The sequence below is a fragment of the Anomalospiza imberbis genome, chromosome 4 (genome assembly GCF_031753505.1).
Source record: "Anomalospiza imberbis isolate Cuckoo-Finch-1a 21T00152 chromosome 4, ASM3175350v1, whole genome shotgun sequence".
Lineage (NCBI taxonomy): Eukaryota > Metazoa > Chordata > Aves > Passeriformes > Viduidae > Anomalospiza > Anomalospiza imberbis.
The window spans coordinates 43,690,375-43,715,968 of NC_089684.1; the positions used below are offsets into that span (position 1 = coordinate 43,690,375).

General features: G+C 41.1%; 1 protein-coding gene across 2 annotated transcripts in view; it reads right to left on the bottom strand.

Moving 5' to 3' along the window:
• The window catches only part of BMP2K (BMP2 inducible kinase), a 46,944-nt gene that overhangs the window by 12,304 nt on the left and 9,046 nt on the right, over positions 1-25,594 (bottom strand). For both annotated transcript variants that reach the window (XM_068188138.1, XM_068188137.1), the window contains exons 2-14: positions 15,567-15,685; positions 15,118-15,223; positions 13,264-13,406; positions 12,858-12,979; positions 11,782-11,863; positions 11,011-11,143; positions 8,761-8,864; positions 7,284-7,363; positions 6,286-6,446; positions 4,801-4,961; positions 4,070-4,165; positions 3,201-3,382; positions 2,231-2,388 (exon numbers count right to left, since the gene is read on the bottom strand). In XM_068188138.1, coding sequence (XP_068044239.1) covers positions 2,231-2,388; positions 3,201-3,382; positions 4,070-4,165; positions 4,801-4,961; positions 6,286-6,446; positions 7,284-7,363; positions 8,761-8,864; positions 11,011-11,143; positions 11,782-11,863; positions 12,858-12,979; positions 13,264-13,406; positions 15,118-15,223; positions 15,567-15,685 — 1,647 coding nt within the window. The remainder of the gene's footprint in view (positions 1-2,230; positions 2,389-3,200; positions 3,383-4,069; positions 4,166-4,800; positions 4,962-6,285; positions 6,447-7,283; positions 7,364-8,760; positions 8,865-11,010; positions 11,144-11,781; positions 11,864-12,857; positions 12,980-13,263; positions 13,407-15,117; positions 15,224-15,566; positions 15,686-25,594) is intronic.

The following is a 25,594-nucleotide window of genomic DNA, read 5'->3' on the forward strand; positions in this document are numbered from 1 at the left end:
GTAATGCCAGCCTGACAAATTGTGGTGATGTCTTCATCCTCTGACAAAGGCTTTGCGTATTTACTTAGGTGTTACTGTCATAAACATGTACACTTTAAAAATATTTGCAGATTTAGAAACATCTTTGTGTATAAAGCATCAGCTCAACAATACAAACTAAGCTTCTGAGAATAAAAAGAAGGGATTCCTGTTTTGAACACTAGTGAGCACCACAAACTTAGACACCACTGTATGTGAGTTATAAAGTACATGACAGCAGTTGGCTTTAGTAACAGAAAAGTAGAACCACTGATCAAATCTGCATCTGCAATTCTCTTTTGTCTATATGGCAAAAAAGTTACTTAGTGCTCAAAAGCCTTTCTCCCTCATAGTAGATAACCTACATCTAAAGAGAACTCAGCCCTCAACCTTAATGCATATCTAAGGAAATTCCACTAAGTCTTACTCAGTTAAAGACAATTTTATGGGTACAAGACTTGATTTCACAATAAATCTCCTGATCTCTCATTATTCCAGCCAAGACTGAGAAAGTACCACTCGACAACATGAAGTATAATTATTCCTGTTTTGACTGCAGCAAAGGCATTAACACTGCCAAGTATGCTCATATGATCTTTGGCACAACACCCTCGCTATCAGCCAGGTTGAAAGGTCTCTGAAGGCTGTGACACGTGCACCTACATGCACAAACCACCAGTGCTCCCCCCTCCTGAGAGACACCAAGCCCCAGGAGCTCAGAGCAGCTGTAAGGCAGCCCATCCGTACAGACAAGGCTGCCATCTAGTGTGCTGCTGGCAAGGGAGTGATTTCTGCACTTTCTGTATGTGAGTGACTAAAATCCCTAATGCTGGTTACTACTGAGCAGAGCTGTGCCATTGGGTTTACTTTGCAGATACAGCACATCAAGTGTGTTATCACACCCAGCTCTCCTGAGCACTGAATTACCTTGAAGAGCTGAGCCCAAAATGGACCTTGGTTATCTTCTTTGGTCCTTGCATTTGTTCAGAACTTGTGGCTTAACCAAATCAATCTCATCCAACTTGCCTAAGTAGTGCCAGCAGTCCAGCAGTTACAGCTGCTGAAAGCGGGTGCTGTCGGGCTGACCTTTGGTAAAAACTAACCTGCTCCATTTCAAAAGACTATTGGCCACATTTGGAAGGAGCATGCCTACAGATATTCAATTCTACTACTGAATTCAATCCTTAACTTCGACTTTGAAGGAATTTTAAACTTCAGCTAGTACATAAGCCATTTTTCCCAGCTACCAGAGAGACATTTGACTGCAAAATGTGTGCAGGCTACATTCCCAACTCAAAAACAGGAATCTGATTCGATCCACACAGAATACAAGGGAAAACTAACAACCAGAGTTTCATGAACAAACCCACCCAGTCACTTTTCTAAAGGACTAAGAGGTAATGTGCACATCCAGTAGGAAAAACACTCAACTGAAGGCAAAGGTATTTTTTCCAGTTACTCGAAATTCAACTTTACTGTACTTTTAATTGCAAGAAACTTGCTGACAGACAGCCAAGCATATACAATCTGTTTTTTAACATTGTCACATCTTCCAAGTCCCACTAATAAATCTGATCTCAACAAAACCAGTTATAGGAAGAGCAACTAACAAGCATGTGTTCAGCAAATAAGAACAGAAGGTAATTCCAAGTAAAAACCATGGAGATAACTGACTTCACGAGGAAAAAGTTTATTCAACTATTGCCGTATCAGTACAATAAACCAGCCCTTACATGTAGCCACTCAAAAAGGACAGTACAAAACATTAACATAATGTAATAGATCAATTTTCTTTCGGGCATTTTCAAAGGACATATCAGACCCACACAATCTTCTGCTCTGGTGTGCAAGAAAAAAGCTGGAAAGGAATAAAGCAAGCAGCCAAAATTCTCTTCCCATCTGACAACATACCTCTGCTGTTGAGAGCCTCTTGGCAATGAAGGTGACACAAGCAGTGTAGAAGAGCTAAGATACTACAATTTTTGCAGTAATTGAGCCAGTAACTACCAGTTTCAGACGGTGAGCTCCTATTGGACGTGTTTTCAAAAAGGAAAAGGAAAGGAAGACAGGCCCAACCGTGCCCTCAAATGCTTAGAAAGAATGTTCTGTACACAGCCTGCACGGTCCTTGGACAAGCAGGTGTTGGAATTGCTGAGCAACCACAGAGCCCTCATTTACTGGGAAGCAAAGTAAGCCTTCAAGCGTCCCTTACTTGATCTTAGCAGGTCAAACTCTCTGTCCAGCAGCTCCTCCTCTGTCAACTTGGAAAAATTGTCCTCTCCAAATGGGTTCCAACCTGACATATCAGGTGGGTTACTGATGTTCTGCTTGGGGTAACTGGCAATTGCTTCAGCATCAGGAATACCTGACCTGTAGAGTCAGTTCAAGGAAGCAAATGAAGAGAAACATGACAGGATTAGTTATCAGGGTCAAAATCTGCGACATGCTTCATCATGCCAAGTCCTACACACAAGCACCAAACATGCATTAAGAGCTCACCCCAAAAAATCTGAAGGCCAATTTAAAAGGAGCCTCATAGGAACCGACACAAATAGATACCTGGTTTCTATCATCAGTGAAACCGGACAGATCTGTAGGTTCTTTTATTTTTAAATCAGAAAGGAAGGGGATTTTTTTATTACATACACTGTCATTCACAAGAATTAATGCCAAAATAATAATTTATTACCATTTATTAAGCAAAGGCAGGTCTGAGGGCCACTGCTCAGGGAATGTAACTCTTCTGAGGTGTACTTTCTGTTACACACTCCAGTCACACCTCTGAGCACAGGAGCTGGCAGCCCTAGCACATCAAGGCCAACTACAAAACAGCTCTTTAACAGGGTGTTTGAAACTCCTTTCAGATGCACATAACCTCATTTAACATAGACTACTGACCATCCCAAGCAAAGTGCTTAGCAGTCAGCTCCTGCAGTAAGTCTGTGAACAAGAAATACTGGAAGAAATACTTTAAGAAATTGTACCAGGCTCATCTGTTAACAAACTGTCTCACTCTGCTCCCAAAATATCCTTTACCACCGAACACCCACTGTCCAACTGCTCTAAGTAATCTCTTACTACCAAAGCAAGTAACTTCTGAGGAAAGGATTTGGCAGTGCTCACCACAATTAGTAACATAAACCATGAGTAACCCCCAGGCTCAGCTGAGCCACAATTCTCACCTGTTTGTAGGGTAGGAAGGATCTGCCACTGTTCCACCATGCACTGGGAGCGACCTGGGGTAGGAGATTAAGGCTGGTGCCAAGTCTTGTGGAGAAGTGATATATTCAGGGGACTGCACCTGCTGTGCCCGCTGCTGAGCCAGCATCTGCTGCTGCAGGAGAGCCTGCTGGTACTGCTGCACCTGGGGAGACCAGGGCTGTGTCACTGGAACATGCACGGGCTGGCCAAAACTCTTCTGCTAACTATCAGCGCTGCTCTTGCAGCCAAACACATCCACCACCACCCTCCAGAACACACGGGTGCAGAGAAACCACTCCAACAGGTCAGGGAGATTGCTTTTCTTTTCCAGCCTATTACCACTTTGATTTCTGTAATTATTGCAACCCAAATATATGCCACCTCAGCACTGCTAATTGTGTGTTCATCATACTCTATTCTTAAATCTTAATACAAGATTTCAGGACAATTTCTCCTGATCTTTACAACACAGGCTCTGGCAGTTAGCTCTCCTGTTTTCCAAGTAAGAATTGGACATCACCAATTCAGTCACTCTGTTGTGTAACATGTATTTGCTACTGTGGCTAGTACTGGAAACATTGACCAAGTATGTTTGAAAGGAGCACAGGGAGACCTTCTTATGAAACTTAGTATAGATCCCATTTTATTATTAATACACAAGTGCAACTCCAGATGAGCTAAGTTTTATTAAATTCCCACCAACTAAATATTATTTTAGATGCCAAAATGCAATCTATTTACCATGTCCACAGCTCAGTACAACTAGCCAGGCACTTCTCTTACTGCATCTGCACAAGAGATTTACAAGCACAGGCCATTATTTTAACACTGTACCATCTCTTTGACTTACCATGGCAGGATACTGTGACTGGGCAGGCTGCTGCTGGTACACAGATTGCAGCAACAGCTGCTGCTGGACCATCTGCTGGTGCACTGCTTGGTGATACTGGAAAGACAAAAAATAGCTTTAAAAAGTAACAATGCCCCCTCAGAAATAAGCAGGTATTTTAATTAATGCTTTTTCTGACTATTACATCTATGACTCCACAGCATTTTTCAATTAAGATGTCATATAATCAAGAACCAGCTTGCAATTCAGTCACTGCACTTCAACCACTCTGTTTGGAAGCTTTTTCCTTCCTCCACTCCCCGGCCAATTCTTAACAAAAAAACCCAAAAGAAAAAACAGAAAGAAAGGAAAAAAAAAATCAGACTACATATTCAGCACTGGTGCATGTACAACCATCTATTGCAAGCACAACATCATCACCCATAATCACTCCTAACATTTATCCCGAGCTCCTTTAGATGTGGGTAAAACCTTCAAGTCACACAGTAGTGATGCAAAGCAAGATAGAATTCAGGGTCAAACTGCAAGAACACAGCACAAGGCAAGCAACTTTCTAAGACAAACATTACAGGGTCAATGAAGGAACAAAGCAAAAGCAAGAAGGGACAGGAGTTCTTTTAGCTGGAAAAGTACAGGCAGCAACATCAGAAGCGTTGAATGAGCACACAATTCCAAGGGTTACAAACACGCACAATGAGTCTCAGACACTTGTCTAACAGATCTGACTGTACCTGCTGGATATAAGCATCCTGCATGGCAGGCTGGTGCTGCAAGTGGTGCAGCTGCTGCAGTCTCCAGTCTCCCTGCTGCAGCTGCTGGAGGACCCTGTGCTGCTGTGGGGTGGTCCCTTGGGACTGTGAGATGTCTTGTGCATTCCCTGGTCGCGTGGTTCCTGTGACAGACAACACTACTGACATCCAGACCCCCCAGCTTCAGCCAGAAGCTCTCCCTGGCATTTTTCACCTCAAGCTGACTGTCAACTTCTGTCAATTGTCTTTCAACTTCTCTTCCCAGTCTGACAACCAGGACACCCCAGTAGAGAGCACACTGACTTCTTTACAAGTAATTCCAGGCCTGCAAATGAACCATTTCTATGTGCAAGATGCTGGAAGCTTTCCCTGGTCTCATGACAGCAAGCTGAGTTCCAGACTTCTGCTTTACCAACACTTAAGTTACACACTGGAGGATCTCAAGCCCTTATCTCAAAGCATGCAGCTTTGTAAGCATTCAACACTGAGGTATTTTTAATTTTTTTTCCCCCTAAGGAAACTATTAGCTCATCCATCAAACTCCCTTAAACAGAACACCTGATTAATTCTGCCACTCAATTGCTTTTGCACCTTTTAAGAGACAGGTACTACGATAAATTTCTCTCTTGCACAATGTGTTTTACATTCTGAAATGCCCATGAATGATCTGTTACTCGTCATAACAGAAAAAGCTTTTCAAGCTGGATCTGTACATGGATCCCCACCTAGTAAAATGTATTTATACCTAGGACACAAACATTCTCAGCGGCCTTTTGAGACTTTTCCAATACCATCCCTGAAACTACTCCTCCTTTCCTGCAGCAGACATAACAGCATGAAACGCAATTAGAAAGTGCTCTAGGTCTAAATGTCAACTATGTAAGTGAATATTTATCAGAGCTGTAACTCTTACTGAATGAGAAAAAGAACAGGGATTTTTCAAAAACCCATTTCACTCGAATGGGTCTCCCCTAATTCCTCCTGCACCCACAGCGCCATGTGGAATGAATCTGTCAGTCATGAGAGAAGTGACATGCTTCCAGCCTACAAACACCACCAACCTATTGGTGCCATCTCATGACTTCTTGAGGCACAGGAAAATATTCTTCCTACTATAAAAAAACCCAGTTTGATACAGAAGGGCTCTGCACTTTTTGTGAATTATTCACAAGTCAAAACAAGCCTGAACTTCTGTCTGCAGTGGGCAAGTTCATTCAAAAACCAGTGTTAAACACAAGGAAAAAACACTTTCACTTCTCAATCTGAATTTAGTTTTTGTTTAGTTTTTGTGGCACCTCAAATTTACAGCTCACGCATTCAGAATCTTTCCGAAATGACGATCTGGTTTTTGGTATATAAAAAAATAAGACTGATAAAACTGAGTTTTAAATGTTATCTCTGGTAGAGCAAGAAGAATAGAGGCACAGTTCCTTCTTTATTTTCATCCATCCTCAGACTTCAAGTTACCTTTTTGCCCACGATTAGCAAATTCCCCAGGAACTTGTACTTTGACAGGAGTTGCTGAGCTCTGGATCGCCAGCACACTGGAAGGGGCAGTGCCTGAATTGGCCTTTGGTCTTTGTCGTGGTGCAATTGAGGTTTCTGTTGGTCCAACAGCATCTGTTATTCTGAAAGGGCAATTTTTCCCATGTAAGATACTTGATGACTACTTCAAATTGGACACAGTACATCTCTTAACATGTGCTCCTTAAGTATTTGACACAGTACATCTCTTAACAGCTAAGTTATGTCTTAATCATGTGCTATTCTACTTCAGCACTGCATCTAAGTATCTTAAAAATTAGTTTCCAAAAACTCCAGTCCTGTGCCTGAGTCCACATCCCTACAATTAGAAACAGGACTACTGTTCATATGTATGAGAAATAAGAGAAAGGAAAACATTTTGTGTTAGGTCAAATTATTCCTACTTCTACGAATCTCTTAGGTTTTAATTTCTCTTTTTTTGCAAACGGAGCTGATAATTATAGCTGAATGTGAAAGTATCCGAGTCACACATGCTGGTAGATTCAAATCCAAATAACTTCCATTAACAAGGAAAGAAAGGGTAAAGGATTTACCAGCATCAGCCTTAAGTGCCTACACACTAGGTCACAGCAGAAATCAGAAGCATGGAGAGGAATTCCCACGGTTTTGGGTTTGTTTTTATTAACAAGGACAAAAAAGTGAATCTTTCTCCACAAAAATTTCAATTTCTCAAAAACAAATAACAAAACCCATTTACCTTCAAAATATCAGTTTCCCTCCACGGATTCTCAATATAATGAAAAAAAAAACAAAGGAGTGGAATCCAGACAGACTTGATGTTCTTAAAAATGCAGTTTATCTAATGACTTCTACTGAGGCAAAATTTCATTCATCCATCCACAAGTGTATGAAAACAGATTTTAAACTAACATGTAGCTTAACAACATTAGGAGAAAGAAAAGTCAACATCCTCTGCTCACCTTGCTTTTATTTGGCTTTTTCTAGCAGCTGCCTCACTAGCTGTCATGGGTTCAGGAAGACTTGAGGGGACAGGAGAATTCTTGGGAAAAACAAATTTGAATAAATTAAAAAAAATCCTGAAAGAAAAAAATTCATTACATATTGAAGAGGAATACTTGGATTCAAGACCTCCACATGACAAGGCTTCATGCAGAACTCACAGCTGTAGCTGGAAAAGGGTTTACCTTACCAGTATCTCTATATCCTCTCAGCATGTTGCAGGTTCCTCAAAGCAGAACCTGACTGATCTGACTCTTGTCAGCTGTTTCACTTCATTTACACTGCCAACTATCAACAATAAGGTACAATATGGTCTCCAAGCACTTTTGTGTGACTGCACATAGACTCACTTCAGCATCAAGCTCTAAAGCAAAGACCAGTCTTTGGAGGAAACTGTTTTAGCACACTCTGCTCTTCCACCACAACGCAAGTTCCAGAAAACCATGCAACACCAAACTTTGACAGGCTTTTACCTTACCCCCAATCTCAATCACATCCCTGAATGAATCCCACATCACCAAGACTCTGTTTTGTAAGGAATATGGCAGTTTGGAGCAAAGGAGAAAATAAATCATCTCTCATGACAAATGCACATAACAAATGCAAATCTAAATCTGTTCACAAATAAAAGAGACAGTTAGTTATCAAGTATTTCAAGACTTCCTGGTTTATTTTAATCTGTATTTCCAAAAGGCTCCAATTTACTGAGGAGATCCTTCTACAACAATAAAGGAAAAAAGGAATTCAAAGGGATCTCAGAAAATTCACTGGTCTGCCTCTGAAGACAGAGATTACTACAATCGGTATCTGTTGCAAACTCAATTTTGAGATGGATTTTTCCTGATGCTTGAGAACCACTTTATAATACTCAACATTAGCTGTAAGTCCCCAAATTCCATTGCACTACAGATGTAATTACATCTGTGAAGCAAGTCATCTTGCAGACCAAGTTCAGACCCCCATGGAAAGCAAGGGTGGGGGAAAGAAGGCAGGCTGACTCAAGTACTGCTCTGTTTGCTTTCCAACTCACTGGAGTCCTTCCAATGGACTGCCACAATTGCTAAGGATGCCTAAGCGAAGTGTTTATCCAAAAGCAAACATATGTGCTCTTGACACTCCATTTATAACATTCAGCCTTCTACTGTCAACAAGGTTAACATCTGTATATTTCATATTGATTGTATTAGGAGATTACTAATGGCTAAAATCCTTAGCTGGGTATTGGTATGGTATCAATACAGTCCACGGAGCTATGTCCTCAAAATTAAGAACAAATTTTATTTATAGAGAGCCCATACTGCGCGTACACAACATCAGCTTGACGTGTTCTCCACTTTGTGTTACATTCAGGAACCAGGCATGTGACAGAGCTGACGTGATCTCTCAGCTCCTCTGAAAGTATGACACGTAAGACACTGAAAACACAAGAGTACTTACATTAATATTAGACACCGGACACTCCTTTTTGGCAATTTTAAAGGCAAAGTAAGATACTTGAAAGATATCAGGTCTCTTCTCTTGATCTGGTTCAAGCATATATCCTGCAAAAATTTATAAGACTTATCACTGCTAGATCACAAAAAGCCTGTTGAGACAGTATGCTACCAGCAGGGAAAAAATCCAGCAGTTCCACCATATCAGCTTACCAGCATAAGAGTCATTTGCACTGTTATCTTGGGCTTGGGGGACTTTTTTTAATACTTTTTGTCAAGTCAAATAGTTTATAGGGTGAAAAACAACTACAGAACATGTATGCTGCTTGATATGCTGACACTCAGCTGCACAAAAGGGAGCTAAACTGAAGTAGGAAATAGTAACTGCAGAGAGAAACAACACAAAATCAACTCACTGCACCAACATTTTCCAGGATTAACACAAAACTCAGTGTAGTTAAAACAAGATTGACAGATCTTACTACATCATGCTAAGGCTTTTGTCTGCAGGTTTCACTGACTATGAACAATTCTGCATATTAAAAAATACAGTTCCATGAATAAAAGGACCTTTCCCTGACAAGACAAAATTCCCTAGGTTCCCTCCCAAACATCTGCTTCCCAAATTAAAAGGTTTGTTGTTTTTCCAAGAAATCAAACATAACACAGCATACATAATCCAGCAATCTTGCCTAGATAACCAGAGAACCTAAATAAACAATATAATACACTTTCTAAAAAACCTAAGCCTCTAAAAATATGTTCTGCTATCAAGTAAATGAACACTATGAAAATTTAACTTCTCACTTTTGATGAGCAAAGTGAGCTACACTTGCACAAATGCTCAGTAGAACAGCCAACCTAACACATCATTTTACAAATATCCTCCATAGGTTGAAAAAATAGTATCAGACAGATCCCAGAATTTTACATAAAGTCATTATTTCATGGGCTGTACAGTTCACTTCAAGTTTAATTTTTAACAGATTCCAGCACTCAGTTGCAGCACCATGACATGGAAGCAGAACACTCACTGAAGTGACTCCTGCTACTTGATTCTGAAATGTTAAATTCATGGGGTGGGGCACGTTTCACTGTCTTGTAAAAGAGCTGAGATGAAGCCACAGTCCCTGAAATACCTTTTATGACCAAGTACAGCTTTTTATGACTTCCATTCCAAATGCAAAGAAGAGAAGTTTACACAAGAACCTTCTGCCTCACCCACATATATTCCATGTCGGTATTGCTCATCTTAGCACAACTATTCATTGAATTTAAAAAATCCACACTCATACCTGGGAGAAAGGATTAAAACCCATACTTTTCTAAAAAAAAGTAACCTTGTGACAGAGAAAAGTACTTAAATCCTTTGAAAATACATGTCACTTTGTCAGTACTGGCAGAAGGCAAGTGCTTACTATCATAACTGCTGTTTCTCAATTATGAATGTGCACTCAAAAAAGTGGTTTGGATTTGGTATTGCTTATTATATAAAAGCATAAACTATATGGTCGACACATCCATAGCTTAAAGTTATAAGAGCTCCTATTCAAACCTTTTGAATTTTTCATATGCTGTCCATCTCACTCTTTCAAGTGAGCCTACTCTAAGCTGAAAACAAAGACAGTACTGATGGTTACTGTAAATATTAGCTCCCACATCTCTGTGCCTGGGTAACAGATGAATCACAAGCCTCAGAACTGCTTCTTATCCAAAATGTTCCTCCACACACACTTAGTGCTTCCAAACTTTCGCCAGAGCTCACATCTGACACTTGGGGTCGCCCAAAATTTTCCAGATTTTTGTTCCAGTAAAAACCGTGCAACTACGATTAAAATTGTCCCCAGTGCAACTAATCTCAGCACACTGATGCTGCTATGATAAAACTGCACCTCTAATTTATCTAAGCACAACTCTCCAACTTGGATAGAAAATACTGTCAACAGTCCGACATTCCACAGAAAATACACACTTAATGGCAAAAAATATTAATAAATACAGCTAAACAATAAATATAAGCTCCCTTGGCATTTCCCCTATTCCTTTGGGATTTATGGACACCAAAAAAAAAAAAAAATCATCCCTGAGTCCCAGAGAAACCAAAAGGTTCCCTTGAGCTCCAACAAGGCTCTTGGGGAGGTGAGAGGCACAGCTGATCGTGGCAGGTCTTGACACCAATGGTGCTTAGCAGCACCTGCTGTGCTTTGCTGGCTGTAGGAGCTGGAAGGGCTGCTGCCAGCACCTGTGTACTTACTGATCAAGCAGTGCACGTTGTGGGAGTATCGCGAGCCATCCGGGATAGTAAAGCTCCCGTCGCAAATGGCAACCTGACTTTCTCCAAAGGGAAGTGAAAAGAAGCAGAGCTTATACAGCAAGCAGCCCAGTGCCTATAAAAGAAACACAAGCCCTGTGAGGGGAGGAGAGAAAGCCCTTGCTAGCACAGGGCAGCACTAAGAGGGCGCTGCAGCCTGGCCACAGTGATGTTCACATGCTGTGCAGGAGCTGCACTTTGGAACACAGCTGATGTGAAAAGCTGATGGATCGAAAGCAGCTCTAACAACACCTGCTCTTCCACTGATTCCTGTAGCACACCTAGTACAAACCAGAGCACACCAAGAGCTGAATTCTCAGTGTCATATCACTGACAGATACCACTACTCTTTGCACTAAATTTCCCCTTTTTTTCTTCTCTGCACATCAACTACTAAAAATACCTTTCTTGAACATACCGGTAACAGATTTCCATATGAAATCACTGGGGGCTATCAAGGAAAAACCAGAGCCAACATAAGAAGAGATGTCCTAAATCACATCCCACTTCATTTAAATTAAAAAAGAAAAATCATCAAACATGGGATTCATTTACAAAAATGTAACTACCCAAGATATCTCTACAGTTCTGTATTCTAGAGCTGCCCAATGTATTTCACTTTCCAATAATTGATTTTTCAGTCAGTCAATGCTGGTTTTAATTCCCCCTTCCTTAACCAGTCCCATATATCATACTACCCAATTTTTTGCTTACCCAGATATCTGCCTTGGTAGTAATTGGCTTTCCTCCATATAGATTGATCATCTCAGGAGCTCTGTATGATAGTGTAGTGTACCTAGCAACAAAATAGAGAGGACAGAGCTAAAAATCTAGCCTCAGAAGTGAGAGGGTGTTTTCCTAATCCACCTTGCACACACCAGTCACACGACTTTCAGACATGTGCCAAGAATTGTCTTGCATCCACATCATTATCTCATTTTCAGCATCACAAAAAATATCTGGAGCAGCAGTATGAACTATCATACACAAGAATAAGCCTTAAGTCAGATAAAATTGGCTTTTAGTGTTACTCCCCCAAAGCACAGACTTTCACTGGAGTGACTATGTGCACACAGCCAGTCACCTGAGGGGGGTAACTGCCGAGTCCTGCAAGGGCTCTCCCTATCCCACGCTGAAACACACAGAATGCAGACTTCAAAACACTAACACCTCAAAAAACTGCTCAACTGGTAGTTCAAATACTTCAGAGCTGGAAAAAGCCTGTTTCACTTCATGACTTGAAAACAAGCAGCCTGTATTTACCCCTCTGCAGCAGTTAGCCCAGAAAGGCAAAACAACAATAAAACATGTTTTCAAGAGTGTGTCTAAGAAAAGCTGAAATATTTTTCTGATCAGTCTCAGGAGAATGGACATGGACCATACTCTGCAAATGACACTACATAAATCCACTGCAGTGCTTCTTTACATTATTTCTTGGTATCTTAGCAAGTATTTGCTTAGCAGTATTAAAAAAGCACAAATTAAAAATATCCAACTCCTAAAATGGCCAGGAGCCAGACATATATTTTTGAACAATTTACTTTCACAACAGCATGCTTTCTCCCAACAGTTTCATTTTTAAGAACTGCAGTTTTGAAAAACAATCTGTGAATAAATGGAGGAAATCTTACCAAATACTTGCCATCTTTTACTATATTTACACCAAAATTAATTCAAGATCAGCCCTTAATTTCAATTCATTAGTGATACATGCACACCACACTATAACACATGGAGTTTCCTGGCAGCACAGTCATTGCTTATGACAGACCACCTAAAAGTGAACTTACTTTTTAATTTCTTCTTCAACCATATTAACACCATCTTTTTGAGGGTTCAGGTATTTGTTAGTGGCACTGCCAAAGTCACAGAGAACATAGTTCCCGTTATCATTTAACAATAGATTCTCCACCTTCAAAAAAATCAACACACAAAAAGTAGGTTAACAAAAGCATGAATTTCCAGGTTAAGCATGATTTCATATTGTCACACACAATCAGGAAGTTTTCCCAAAAATCAACTGCTAAACTTTGTTTTAGCAATAAATGATGTCCTATGGTTAATGTCCGTTTATAGCTCCAGCAACAGCGAGCTCCCAGCTAGAAACCCGTCTTACAGAAATCTCTCCCATATCCTCAATCCTTTTCAAGCAGATCCCCGATTTTAGCCTGGATTTTCTTACAGTGAAGGTCATACCTTGAGATCCCGGTGAACTATAGGTGTTTTGCACTGATGCAACCGGGCAACAGCTTCACAGGTGTCACAAAATATTCTCATTACTTCTGACTCAGTGAAGCCTGTCTGCAGACGCTGGTTCATCTGGTTCACAACTTGCCCAGCTAAAGAAACAGGAGAAATCTCTTTCAAGTACTTCCTATCAGGTAAAGAAGTTATGTATCAGGTAAATCTCTTTGAAGTACTTCCTATCAGGTAAAGACTTAGTTATGTGCATTAAGTCCACAAATATGATGCAGGAAAGTTTTCCATAGTTACTGTATTTGAACAAAACAAACCTGGTTTTCCAACTGCACACTCTCGTATCACCCTAAAGAAAAAAATTATTGACTCAAATGAAAGCAATCCAGCCCCCGAGGCTGAAACATGTTTGAAACCAATTGCTGCAAATGCAAAAAAAGAATCCATCACACCAATACGTCACCTCAAAACTGTCTCTTGCAATAGGACCCATAACCCAAACTCTGTCAACTGAGTTCATGAATTCATTCTCTAAACACCCACTTTGTCTTTCTGGGAGACAAAAGAGGAAGAAAGGGGAGGCAGAGAAGAAGGGAAACAAAGCCCTGAACTCATCCTCCAAGGAGAAAGACCTCCCTTTCCCTTTTCATAGGTTTCTTTTAAGATTGGGAATCAATACTTCCCTGTTTCTTGCAGTAATTGTACCAGACACCACTAAGCTCTTCCTACCACAATGCTCACTGCACACAGAGATGAAGAAGGATTATTGCAGAGACACAGCGGGGCCTTGGTGGGCATTCTGCCAAACAAGGATGCTTACAACACAGGACACCTACCACTGTCAAGTTATCTGACAGCTGACATCCATAGGGCTATTTACCAGGACCATCAGGGAAACAGTACTACCAACAGCAAGTCAGAACTGAGCTCCCACAGAGGTACAGAAATGCACCCATACAAGCAGAGTAAAGGGCCAAAAATATGGCCATTAGTTTTCAAGTTCTCCTTAATCCATTCCCCAAAATCTACAGTAATCTACATTGTCTTCGGCTCTTTATGGTACAGATTGCACAAACTGCAATGCTCTCTGCTTCTATTGCAAATATAACCCACATATAACTCAGCTCAATGTATTGGACAAGCAGTACAGATCATGGGAGGCTTCTTTCTAGGACGATTTACTTTGTGCCTGCAGCACTTGTTCCAGGCTATCACCAATTACTTGGGTTAACCACCATCTCGTACTAGGAGGCTGGCACCCAGATCCCTAGATTTTAGACAAACTTCACAAGTTAAACTCATTGGCAAGTTTATCCCATACATATGTGAAGTGAGGGGAACAGAACCCCAAAATAGACAGTCCCTGACTTAGGTATTGTTTCAAACCAAGTTACACTGTCAAGCAGGAACACATGGCTAACATATTTTTGGACAGCACTATCAACCTGAACTTTACTACACTCATTTGTAGGAAATCACCTGCTTCTTCAATGTTGTCATCTTGAACAAAAATAGCAGAGGGAGAAGAGTGGTGAAAATTTGCTAATTTTTCCTATCGAGTTACGTTCCAGGTACCTGTTGCTTAGCACCACCAGCAGAACAGCACAACTGCACTTCATATGTAGAGAATTAATTTCCCTGTTTTTAACCATATGTAATTACAAAGCTTTGTGAAACCTTGACATTTTGCCCAGTGCCTAGGTAGCAACGCCAGCAGAAAAGTGAAACGAACTCTACCTGGATTCCAGCTCTGACACATGCATGTTAACCTCCTATATTAAGGGAACAGTTTTAAGGAAAATCACAGGAGATAGTAATAAACATTTTCATCTGGAAACCTAGCTGATGACTTACCTCGACAGTACTCCATGAGGATGAGCACCTCCCACACATTATCACTTAGCGAGTTGACAGCACAGTCCAAATAATTCACAATGTTCTTGTGCCCAGATAACTCTTTCTGAAAAAGAAAATGGACATTACACTTCAGTGCTGAGAAAACAAAGAGCGATTTTCAGTTGCCACTACAGCACTGGAAGAAAGTCCTTTTGCTTGGGAACCAGACACACTGACCAAATGGAATGCACACATTTCATTTGAGGTATCAAATACATACTTGAATAATTCCTTCAGAAATTCATCATGCACCAACCCTAAAGCCAGCATTAGTTCCTGAAAGTACTGGTGGAAAATCAGAAGCACTGCATCAAAAGCAAGAGGTGACTAGAAACACTGGAGAGGCATTTGCTGTGTGTACACTACAAACTGACACATTCTCCAGTTCCAAGTAATGGCCTTCTTACCATAATGGTGATTTCCCTCCTGCAGATGTTGAGGTCTGGCACATTATTCACACACATCCTCTTCAGCGCGCAGCGCGTCCCACTGGGCGTGCGCACCAGAAACACAGTGGAGAAGCCACCTGGAGAACACAAGTGCAAAAAGAAGCAGCTACCTGAGCTTCTTGGTATTCCTCTAGTCAACATCACTACATTCTAAGGATGAGTAACAAAGACTATGTAGACTATGTCGCTCACTGAGTGACTAGTAACAAACACTTCAGAATTTAAATAAATGTTACCTCAACCCATTTCTTTTAAATCGAGTATTCACGTCAAAACCAAAACCATTCAAGTCTTACTATTTTCTTACAACATGACATAAAAGCATTAAAAAAGCATTTTCACATTCAAATGAATTTAAAAATCACAGAACAACTATGTATTGAGATATCAGCCCTGAAGTAATTACAGTAATTCAAAAACCTGAATCAAGTCAAGGTATATTAATTCCCTAAACCCACATTCTAACATATAAAAAAATAAAATATTTAGAAAGTCATGAGAGATACTGAAGAAGTCACTTGACTTTTCAGGTTAGCCTCAACAGCCTCCCTGGACCCTCAGGCAGCGCAAGCAACCAGTCCTAGAGAAGCATTTTTATTTAAAACCACACTCAATGTGCAGACTATAATTAAGCATTTTCTTACAACCAGTCCCACTGGGAACATTCTTAGTCTGACAATGGCATGAACTGGGAGCAACACAGTCGAACCCACTCCCCTCTAGGGTTTTTTCCTCTCTTCACTGGTAGAGAATAATCAAGGAGGCAGGAAATATACACACAAGTGAAACAACCTACACAGGAAGTACTTCCCAATGCTCAGGACACCAAAACCGAAACCCATCAAGGTTGTTTTAGCTGCCTCCTGTTAGCTGCCTGCTGCTCAAGGAGGCCACACTGGCATCACCTCAAGGCTCACATGCACAGCTTTCCCAGACTTACAGGAAATCCACCTCACAGCAGAGCCCATGTAAATCCCTGCTTTCTTTAGCTGCTGCCTGATACAAAGCCAACCAGCACCACAGGAACTCTGTACTAGGGCAGGAGCTCGGGTAGACCACCAGGACACAAATAAGTAAATTAAAATTATTAACTACTCAGATAATCAGGCAGCCAATTGAAAAGCACACATTTCATGGTACCCCGTAGCATCTGCAAACCGTGTTGATTAAGTATAGTGCACCTCATTTGATGCAAGTCTCATGTGCTTGAGCAATCAAACACATAATCACTGCCACTCAAGAAGCTGAGTTATATTCAAAAATTCTCTTGAATATTAAGTATTTATTATTTTTTAACTTGATTGTCATGTAGTCAAATGATATGCTAGGCTGTCAAAGCAGAATAATTCAACAACCTCACCCTAGTTTACATAGGGCCTTCCTAAAAATTCACAAGACACCCACTCTTAACAGTTCAAGTTCTTAACACTGAACTCCAGCTGGCACTGAAATGATCCAAGAGGGCTCCAGCCTGGGGAATTCTGCCAGAGAGATGTGCAAAACCCTTGTTAGCAGAAGAACTTCTGTACTGTCCTCACAATAAAACTACCTGGTTTTTAAGCACCAATATTTGACCAGAAATATAAAGCAGTAGTCAGGTAAAGCAAAAGACTCGTGATTCGAGGGTAATAATCACTTCTTGACTTTTAAAGCCAGTTTTATAGCCTTGAAATTCTCTCTGACTAGCAGGAGGACAAAACAGAACTCCAGATTTCAAGTCCCCCTGACAACTGTTCCAATGTAGCCTGAGCAGACAGGCCTAGGTAGAAACCATCAGTGGAAAGCAGCAAAACCCTAAATGCTGAGCCAAGGGCTGCTCTTGCCATCAGGTGGCAATATCAGCCAGCAGTTGAATCCTAGGGACTGAAAAAGCAGACCTGGTCCTGTTTTGGCAAGAAGCAGATCCCTGACCTTGAATGGTTTGCCATCAGTAAATACCACTGCTTTAAAAATCCTTTCCTGCAAGAGTCAAGGGGTACAACCCTGAACAAGACCCGACTAGGTGAACTGTCCTGCCACCAGCTCACGCGTTTCCTCACTGCGCCCCTTCCTGTTCTCTCCCCTCCCACTGGGCCTTGTGGGGCTCAGCTGCTCTCTGGTGTTCAACACAACAAGGAGCTTCATCTCTTTCAGTCTTTGATTTCCACCAAAGTCACCCGAAGTTTAAATCCTCCCAACGACAGCCACATTGCGCTTTTCCCTGGAATGCTTAGTAAAAAGTCTTTCTATAGAATCTATAGTTAGATAAGCCAATAGATACTTAGCACAATTAAACTCCTTAAAAAGCTCACACATCTTTCTTACCCTTCTTTATTTGAACTGTCTTTGTGTCACCTTAACTATCCACTTTTAGGATCATCTTATCAGCTAACTAGCAATGATTCAGGCTTTTTTTCCGGGCTAATTATTTTGTTTGTTTGTTTTCAATGAAATTCTATTTCAGTCACACGTGTTTGGTTTTTTCCTATGTATATTTAAGGTCAACCTTGAGTAATTTCACAGGCCTCAACATGCCGTTTACACCTTATCATGTTACATTCCTGAAACTCAAACCAGGAAACAGTGGAGCTGTCAATTCTAAGCACCCTACTTGCTTACTCAGGTAGAACAAAATAAGGCTGAAAAAATCTTCCAGTGACTTTACCATCTTTCAGACTGGCGAGAGCCATTTTGTGGAGACAGTCTAGAAGAATAGTAACAGATATTCTGAATAGTTACACATATTATGCATATATAGATAACACCTTTTTTTACATCGTACAGATTTTTTTCAAACATACAAAAACATCAAATGTTGTTTCCCCAAGTAGTGAATTCCTTGACTATGTATTCAAATCTCAGACAAACAGTACAGAACTTATGGCACAGAAGGATTTTACCTCTATAGTAACACACAGCAACCATTAATCACATATGTAAAAGCTGAAGCAGGAATGGCAGCTACTACAGTGTAAATGGTTCCTTACAAATCCATTAAAACTTGGCTGTTTTGGAGAGCTGACTGAGTTTTTAGCATCCATTTACATTCAGAGAAGTAAATCCTCAAATGTATGTTTTGATAAAGCTAAGGATTATACATAAGTGTATTTTCAGATACAATATTTCCATGTGTTTTTCCTGTACATTTCAATACCTGAAACGAATGAAGAAATAAATGTATACATCAACAGATCCTAGTCATTCTCATGTGCCTATGCAATGTGGACAGTTAGGTATTTAGGAACTTCCTCAACAACTCAGTATGATCTTGGGTTCAGGAGGACAGCTTCTGAAGACACAAAGCCTTGGAGCTGTGAGCCCTAAAAGGAGTTCCAAGGCTGACCTGCCTGCCTCCATCACAGCACAGTTCCACACTGGCTTTACATCCCTGTGGAAAGCTGTTCTTAATAAGGTTCAGTGTAAAGCTGTTGTTAAAAAAGCCCAACAACAACCAAAAAGATAGTTTATATCTGATTTGAAGCCTGTTGCCAAGACAGGCCCTCAGCTTCACATCACCTTGTTCAGGGAGATAGCCTGCTATCCCTGTCCACAAAGCTAGAATAATTGTTCAAGTACAATTATCTCCCTGTGACCTGTCTACCCACACATACCCTCTTCTTCCCCAGTTTTGCAAAAAGATGGCTACTCATCCATATGTTAATTTCCTTTAAAAAAACAGGTCTGCCTTTTTGGCATTCCAGGTACTGCCCCATACAATTATTATTTCAGTACATTTGTCTGTGTCCTGAATAAATTTCTTCACTTAGCAACACTTTCACTGCTAACTGACTGGGAGAATCACTTGATGCCTGGTCCACTCGTGCATGTCTGCTCCCTGTTAGTTCCAGAGACAGATCTTCAAAATCAGGCTGAGCTGCAGCCAGAGCCGACCCGCTCCAGAAGAGACCCACCTCCCAGAACTGCACAGCCTTCCAAGCACTGTAGCTGCAAGCCCAATGCACTGGAAAGAACCATTTCATGGACTAGGAATCCACTCAAAACACAGAATAAGACCAGTTCAAGTACAAATGCTTTGAAACAGGCTCCTAGCAATACAAACAAATAAAACCTTACTGCAAGTCCGTTATGAAGGAAAGCAGTATGACCTTATTAAATGTTTTAAGCAGCCTTCTTCCATGAGAGAAAAAAACCCCACTAAACCAAAACAAAAAAAGCCACAAAAATCCCCACCAAAAACAAAACAAGCAAATATAAAAACAACAACAAAAAAAAACATCAAATCAAACAAAAAAAAAAATAACCCCAAACATCCCCCCTTCCCCCCCCAGCTCTAACCTCTATAGCTTCTGTGGTACTCTGACACAAAAGAATACAGTGTCCAAAATGAAAGGACATTAAAAAGAAACTCCCAAAAGAACTAGTCCTTCTCCACAAAAAAAGCACAACCTCTAGAAAAACAGCTCTTCATATCCCATTCACGTTTGTATGGAGGACTGAAAAAGGCTCTTTTTCAACCTGCATCAAACAATATAACCATGTGCTGTTTTACCAGGAATTTGGAGTCAGCTCCTTTCTGCCACAGCTGAAGGTAAACCCATGCCAAGAGCTGCTTCCTGCAGCTCAGTTTTGACCCCACCTTCATATTGTGTAAAACGCACACTGGCACTCTGACTCTTGAGAGTCCTTCCAGGACCCTCATACACTGCTATGGTGCCACAGAGCCCCCTCTTCCATCTTGCTGCTCCTTTTCCCTGGTGGTGCACTGCCACAACATCCATAACTCTGTATGTCCATTGGCATCCTATTGGGATAGGTTCACTAGTACAAATGCCCAGAACCTCCCTCCTCCCCACAAAGATGGCATTCCTTCCCCTCGGAGGCACTGCCTTCTGTCAGCACAGATGCCATACTGCAGGCACTTTTAGGAGCGGCAGACTAAAAGCATACACAAGAAATACCTGAGTTTTGCATAGAAAATATTAATTCTTGAAGCTGTGCAGCTTTCCATCTGCTTTTGACAGCAAAACTTCTAAAAACACAGAATTCAAACATTTGAATTTCTCATCCAATTCCAAACACCATGTGATTGTTGAGGGAGTAACCTTCAAAAGAAACTTAAAATACCTTTTTCAAGCCTCATGAAAAATTTTTGATGAAACGCTTAGGTTTTGTCACAAGTTCCACCAGAGAAGGAAGCCACAGTTCTGTCTTCCCATCCTGAAGCACCTTTGCATGAGAAGATGAGGGCACGTCCTATTACTAAAGGTCTGTTTTGCAGCAGTGCAACACAAACTCCTGCAGCAGCTGGTGCGTGCCACGTGCCAGCTTCCAGACTGTGGGCTGAGGAGCATCCAGTGCTCCCCATGCCAGAACACTGCCACACTCTGCTTGCTCCAACACTGCTGCCCCAGTGACTGCCGGCCCTGAGCATTCCAGACCCCGGGAAGGTGCCAGATGTGACCTGCCCCCCAGCCCTGCTGTGTGGCTGCCAAGCCAAGCCGTAACCCCTGTGTGTGTGCTCCCCGCCTGGAAAGCAATGGAAAGCAGCTGAATGAAGGCAGCATTAACTAACGCTGATCATATACACATCCACCTTTCCATACATCTGTGCTTTTGTGAGCGTGCACATGGGCATGGATATTCTTAGTGAAGCTTACCCCACAAGCCTCAGTCATGAACACAAGGCTCTGAGACGCAGCTCCAGCCCAAAGAACATTTAACAGACGTTGTTTCCAAGCTCAAGAGCTCAGCATTGCCCAAACCAAGAACAGAAATAGCTCCTTACTTCTAAAATACTCCATTTCTACACACACATTTCAGAGCTGAGTATTTCTCCACTTTATTTTAAGCATGCAGACAATGCATTCCAAGGGCCATACCACTGCTCCCTTTCCCACTGCCCACACAAATTCCCACCATGTAACAAGCTGACTATCAGGGCTAGTTTAGACAAGTAGCACTGTTTTTCTCAAATCTGCATCCGCTCCTACGACAGCACTGGGAAAACAGCAGCTGTGAATCACATCCCAGCAGGACAACACCTGCAGCCACAGCAGGCAGGTCTGCCACGCACACCTCTGCTAATGGCACTGCTGCCCTACCACAGGCTTGCATGTCTAGATTCCACTTCTCCCGGCATCAGCTGTAGGCCAACCTCACAAAAAAGCTCTGACAGAAGCACCAGCAACAGCCTGGGGGATCCAAGACACCTAAGTTACTGAGCAAGATGGGAAAGCTGAATTAAGGTCTGCTATAGACTTTTGTGAAAAGTTTCTGTGTTTATTAACACCCATGCCCCAAGACATCCCCAAGGGCCAACTTTGAGATGCCCAAGATCGAGCATATCGAACAGCAAAAGGAACGGAGCTCTGCGTCCTGCAGCACAGTTCATCACCCCACCTGCTTCTCCACATCCAGGTGACTTGCTAGCCATGTATGACTACTGCTTCCATGGCACCTGCTGCCTGACAGCCTTGGCTACTTGGCTGCTAGAGAAACAGAAAACACCCATTTCCTATAGCATATGAATTTCCTAACACACTTGCAATTCCTGCAGTAACCTAAGTTTAGGAAGATGAAAGCAGACTGACTGAAAAGCTCACTTAATGCATGCTTTTAAAAAATAAACTGACAAAACCAAAATACCCAAGCATTTGCTATACCCTGCAAGGAATGCATCTTATGCACCCAAGACAAAGTATTTTATCTCTTAGGGTAAAGCTGATGCCTTCTTATACCCTGGCTGGAAAAAGACCAAAAACCTCCCTGTATTTCCATCTTCAATCAAGCTGCTTGAGAGTTAGTCACAACCACTGTACTACTTTCATGTATTATATCATCACCACCTCCTTCTGTTCACTGAAGAAAAAAAATCTAATGCATTTAACTCTGCAACTATATTTAACAGAAGCTTGTATTTAAGTCAAGTAATACTTCCTTCCTGTCTATAAGTAAAGGACCACAGAAGGCTACAAGCAGAACACCAACAGTTCAATTTATTTAGTATGAAAATTATTATTAACATCTACTTACTCACTTGTGTTTTTCACAAGAAAGCTTTTCAACTTACCCAAGACATTGATAAGATACCTACAGTGAGCATCCACTAGCACTGTTTACAAAAAAAAAAAAATCCCAAAACCTGAAAACTTTGAACAGCAACTTTATCTTTTGCATGTCTTTCCCCATCTCGTGTCTTTGTTCACTGAACTTGGCTCCAGCTGTAGTTTGGTCTGACCTGAAAACAGAGTGAGCTGAAAAACCACAAGGACATGACCAGTGCGTATAGGCTCAACAAACACAGACTTCACCATTCTATAATGGTGAGGTTAAGAGCATGAACTCATTTCATTTCCTAGATGAATTTCAAATGTCATTCGCTACTTTTTTTATAAAGCTTGATTTTAGGTCCAGTATAATCAAAAATTCAAATATAAATTAGTTAAATCAGCAGGTAGATAATACATAGCCAATATGCAAATACCATGGCTTTTCAGTTTTTAACTGAACTTAACATACCATATAGTTACCAACCAGTTAAGAAAACAAACACCTTATCTCTACCAAACTCTTACTTGCTCTCTAGCTGGCCTTTCATTTGCCTTGAAATCGTTGCTTTAATTGTGATTTCCATGTGAAGGGCCAGGAATGCAAAGCCAAGCAGGGCTCTCTAACCTCCCCCATGACTAACTGTGAATGCCCCCGAGCCGCCGTGGCACGGGAACAAAGCTCCGCACACAGAGCCCGGCTCCAGCCCAGCGGCTGGTTCGTGGCGTCCTGGACCAGTGCCACCTCTGGCTGCCACACAAAGCAAGAGCCACCAGGCCAGGCAGACAAAAACCAAGCCGTTTGTAAGGCTAGCGGCACTTCAGACTGAGGCAGATGTCACTGGAAGAATCTCTGGTTTCCTCCTTTTCTAAGGCATCTTACACATACAAATGAGCAAGACGAAGCCCATCTCTTCCCTGCTAGGAAAAGCCTACAGTCTCACCCACCTTCACATCTGAGCATAATTCACTGATCATTTCATCCAGGAGCATGACTAGAATTAGACTGACTGCCTGGAATTAGTGCTAAAACATCCAATATGAATAATTAAGAAGGCTTTTCATTATCTTACCTCATAGTCTTTAGCTGCCGGCAAATAGTGGTGCATGTTTATAAACTCCGGCATACCAAAAGTGTATGCTGAGATACAGAGTCAGCCAGTCTGAGAACAACAGGGGACCAGTAAACTTTAAGAGCACAATATCTGAGAGCCAACCTGCTTGCACCAATGAACAGAATTATAAGCCATTTCAGGCAATAATACTTCCTTGGCACCTGCATGAGGACAGGCAGTTCTTGAACCTCTAACTAGTACATGCTGAATACATTTGAACACTCCAAATATGCATATAAAGCATCTCTCAAGACCTTGCAGCACTTCTGTGCTTGGGATTCCAAACTTCGCACTGTAACATTTGACAATTTTAAATAAACAATACACTTATATTTCATAACAGTCTAAGCAGCTTGATAATTTTAAATAAATAAGCAATGGTGCAATGGAAACAGGATTACAGATAGCAGAGTCAAGATTACCAAAATCATTTAGTATCTCTCATATAACTCACATGTTTCAGGAAGCCAGCCAACAGTGGTAACTCAGAATAAGGGAGTTATTTATTAAAGGGACTGATCAGGAAACTCATGGGTTTGGGGAAATCTCAGAAAATCAAAGTGTTAGGATCCAACTACCATCTAAACTCAAAGATGTCCTTCAGCAAAAGCCTCCTCTTAAAAATGCAGCCATACAATTTGATGTTAGTTTAACAAAACAGCAAGGCATAAGAAAAGCGTAAAATGTTTAATGGAGAAATAAAATATTTGAGGAAAGCACAAAGCTGGGAGGATAATACTGTAAAGTCACACCAAGATGGATGGAACTCAAAGGCTACAAGACTAGACCAAATAAAATGCATCAAACTACTTCCTTTTGAGTTGCCAAAACATCATAAACTTGCTTTTCTGTCTTCAGATTGCCTAAGACGACTCTGGATAGCTCTTTCTGGGATCAAATACTCCTCCTGTTGCTTACAAAAGTTCTCATGATGTAATAACCAAGTGATAGTTCATTTAACCTCACAGCCAAGTTGAAGGTCTCAAGCCTATAGATGCAGACTGTGCTACTGAGCTCTAAGGAGACACACCAGCATGGCTCAAAGAAAGCCATTATTTCATTAGCTTTTCTCCAAACAATTAATTTTCCTGCACATCACACAAACCAGAACTGATCCCGTGTCTAATGCTGACACACTAAATTTCATTCACTCTTCCTATTCTAGTCTCATGAACACACATTGTATTCAGGTCAGGTTCTTATACATACATATCAGCAAAATAGAATTTAGTGCCTTACATTCTTTAATGATTTATTTGCTCTGCACCACTCTCATAGTTATATGCAAGTTAATCATCCAGAACAAGAAAAAACTTGTTCAGCAACAATTTCTCTAAATAAAAGCACATTCAGTTTTTTAACCCGCAGGAATTGCAAAAGAACATAAGAAAATGTCATATTAATCACTCACTTCCAAACCTATTTTTTGTTTCATAAGAAGCAAAACACTGCAACAATTACTCATTACAACTGCTACTGAAAGACAAGATACACAGATAAAAACCACAGCCAGAGTAACAAATTTTAAAAAAATGAGTCAGTTCAACAGAACTGACACAAACCAGGAATTGAACCATCCATGTGTTTTGGCACATGCTTGGTAGAGACTTGCCTATTGAAGTTTCTAGGCACCACAGGAACAAATCCACCCATTTAAGTAACATGCAAGTTTGGAAGGAAGCCAAACATACATGACTCTGAAGAAAATCTCCTCAAGCCCTGTAACATTAGAATTCCTACCTTAGTTTTGCAGGTGGCAATTAAGGCACAGCATGTTACAGAAGGGATGAGGAAGAAGCCATCACAGAGCCAGGACGTTCCAAACTCTACCTGTATCTCTCGTACAGACTCATATGACTCAGGGCAAATCCCTTCATCTTTGTTT